Here is a 3,385-nt window from a genome sequence, read left to right as displayed (position 1 = left end):
TAATGTACTACGACTCTTTCGCTGTTCTTCTGTTACAGTCACAACACAAGATCTTAAAGTACTACGACTCTTTCACTGTTCTTCTGTTACAGTCACAACACAAGATCTTAAAGTACTACGACTCTTTCACTGTTCTTCTGTTACAGACAGGACACAAGATCTTAAAGTACTACGACTCTTTCATTCTTCTGTTACAGCACAACAAGATCTTAAAGTACTACGACTCTTTCACTGGTTGTGACTGTAACAGAAGAACAGTGAAAGAGTCGTAGTACTTTAAGATCTTGTGTAGTGTCTCTGTAAAACAAAACAATGAAATACAAGATAATATTCTAAGATCTTGTACTCCGTCAGGTAAACAATGAAACAGACTTTATCATTTATAACATCGTTGAAACATTATAATAAATACTAAAATATTTCAAATATAAAAATTTACATTGTAATTTTGATTAACTAATTTATAGTTTGATATTTAAGAATACATTGCATTGTGTTATATATTTTTTTTACAATAGGTTCTATATATCTCATGGTGTATAAATTGAAGCGTAAAACGAACTTTAAAAAACGAAAGACCTGATTAGTTTTCCCCCAATATATACTTATTTTGATTTTTTGGTATTCTAAAGTAAGTAATACATTCTATATAAAACAACTGAATTAATATGTTGCCGAGATGTAATATATATTCATCGTTACGGTTTAAATAGAGGAATGAAACTATATGTAATTGTAGCTTCTCAAAACTCCATTGTCATTTAATATATGTGTATAATATAAGTTTATTACAAATACAATTATTCTGGCATGACTTCTTACGAGTGTCATAACATCGAGTATTTTTATCGAATAGCAATAAACTATCTTATAAAATGACATTATAAATAAAATACATTTAATATAATTTTCCATTTTAGAAGAAGGACCTTGGTAATGAACATCAATTTCGAACCTGCGTTGAAAATACTAATTTATTTTTTATTAGAAAGTAAATCATTTTATCACTTAGTTGGTAGTAAATGAAATCTAGTTTCGTTCAACAAAAGTGGTTGGATTAATTTACAATAAGTAAAACCTGAGTAGTAATACTAGTTAGATAGCTCGAAATCTCCAATCGCATTTTACGTTTTAAAAAAGTACAGTTGTGGGTTGATAAACAAAGTCCACATCGACTATTACCCAAACATTTAGATGATATATTCCATTACTGATGAAAGTTGAAATAACTTGTAAGTTACGTATTCAAGCTGACATAGCTTGTAGCTACAGTATTCAAGCTGACATAGTTTATAGTTGCAGTGTTCAAGCTGATATAACTTACAGCTGCAATATTCAAGCTGATAGCTTGTAGCTACAGTGTTCAATCTGACATACGTTGTAGCTCCAGTGTTCAAGCTGTCATAAGTTGTAACTACAGTGTTCAAGCTCTCATAAGTTGTAACTACAGTGTTTAAGCTGACATAGCTTATAGTTATAGTGCTCAAGCTGTCATAAGTTGTAACTACAGTGTTTAAGCTGTCATAAGTTGTAACTACAGTGTTTAAGCTGACATAGCTTATAGTTATAGTGCTCAAGCTGTCATAAGTTGTAACTACAGTGTTCAAGCTGACATAGCTTGTAGCTACAGTGTTAAAGTTGACATAGCTTGTAGTTACATTTCAACTTGACATAACTTATAACTAAGTGTTCAATTTGACATAGCTTATAACTATAGTGTTAAAGTTGACATAGCTTGTAACTGCAGTGTTCATACTGACATTCTTGTTTTCTAGAAGTACCCGCTTAATTAATAAAGAATACGAAGTTTCTACAAAGCTACTTATGGGATAATATATTTATTTCTGTATAACGTTTAGTTTCTAAAAGTGAGATAAGATCATGAACAAAATGTAAAGTACGAGTACATTCAAACTACAAATACATCAGCGATGTAAGTAAGTGGTAATATAATTGAAAGTTATTCAGTTAAATAGTTTAAACTGCTTTGTATAGGAGGAATACAGCGACACTAGTTTTATCTTCAACCAGCTATAAAAAACATAGTAACCAAATATCTTTCTTTTGTTTCTAAGTTCAGTTCATTTGCATTCGAAAAAATAGTTGTATTATTAAACTTTGAGGACTTACACTTCCGTCCAATGCGCTTTTCTTGAAAATACGGCTCGAATTGAAAACCATGATGCTGCTTTTTCGTTCGTACGACGTCTGTTGCTGTAAGTTGTCCGCCTGGCCACTGTTATCGTCTTCAAATCTTGTCTTCCGAAGAACCGAAGATGGAAGAGTAAGGTACTGAAGCGCAGACTTACCTGGCTCCCACGATCCTCAGCAGATTTTATACAAGGATGTGCACGTGCACAGCGTATCTCCCTGGCGGAGCTTCTCAACATCGCTGGAAGTAATCTCAAGCCTCGGTGCCTCACTCGACTATGATAAATACCCAATAGATATGTAATAAGTATTGATTTCAATTTATGAGTGATGAATAATTTTAGTAGTCCGTTTATCGAGCAAATTTTTGATTATAAATAAAAAAGTCCCAATATATTCAAGGTTAACTTATTCTTAACCGTAATGTTAATCATGAAGGAGTGGAACATTTTCGTAGAAATTAGAAATATTACCATCTTAAGATCGTATGCGTCAAATTTCAGGAATAATAAGAGCCATCATACTACATTTGACAATTTTACAAGAATTACTGAAAATGTTTTAATTTAGTTATTACAAAAGCATTAAGTATAATACCAAAATCTACCATTTATTATTAGGAGTGTTTACAGTATTATATCGATTACTGACAGATAGAATTTATTATGAGTCAAGAGTTTTTTCTTGTTACTACACGTGATATAGACAAGTGAACAGAATCTTTTCTTTTGGTATTACAGATGGTACAGGCAAGTCAACAGGTTATTTTGCATTACAAGTGTACAAGCAAGTAAACAGAAATGTTTATTTTGGTACTACATGTATACAGTCAAGTGAACATATTATTTTCTTTTGGTATTAGTGATAAAGGCAAATGAATAGAAATTGTTTCTTTGGGTACTGAAAGCAATAAATGCAATTGTACAGAAAGCATAACGTCCTTAGAGGAAACTTTTATTGGCCCTAATCACTTATATTTACAACGTACACAAAAATATTTTTTCCAGTCAATATTGCTTTCCTGACAGACACCTGTGGTGTCTAGGATTGATACTTTACAGTTTATGATACTGCCAAAAAATGCATTCTCCAGATGTTATAATTCTAGTGAACATAATACTGACATATTCTACCACATTCTTAACTATTATTACTTTAATACACGTGTTAGAGACATGAATCCCATTCTCTCCATATTCATTACCAGTTCAACACATATGATACTGACACAAAT

The 3,385-nt window shown here is 31.6% G+C and overlaps 1 protein-coding gene across 1 annotated transcript in view; it reads right to left on the bottom strand.

Moving 5' to 3' along the window:
• Positions 1-2,341, bottom strand: part of LOC106473428 (arrestin, lateral eye-like) — a gene marked incomplete at its 3' end in the record, with an annotated part of 34,908 nt that extends 32,567 nt beyond the window's left edge. The window contains exon 1 of the mRNA XM_013934109.1: positions 2,131-2,341. Coding sequence (XP_013789563.1) covers positions 2,131-2,181 — 51 coding nt within the window. The remainder of the gene's footprint in view (positions 1-2,130) is intronic.
• Positions 2,342-3,385: the final 1,044 nt, after the last annotated feature.

Source organism: Limulus polyphemus, unplaced genomic scaffold, assembly GCF_000517525.1.
Source record: "Limulus polyphemus unplaced genomic scaffold, Limulus_polyphemus-2.1.2 Scaffold6164, whole genome shotgun sequence".
Lineage (NCBI taxonomy): Eukaryota > Metazoa > Arthropoda > Merostomata > Xiphosura > Limulidae > Limulus > Limulus polyphemus.
Note: the sequence above shows the minus strand (reverse complement) of the source record. Positions and strands in the feature narration are given on the sequence as shown.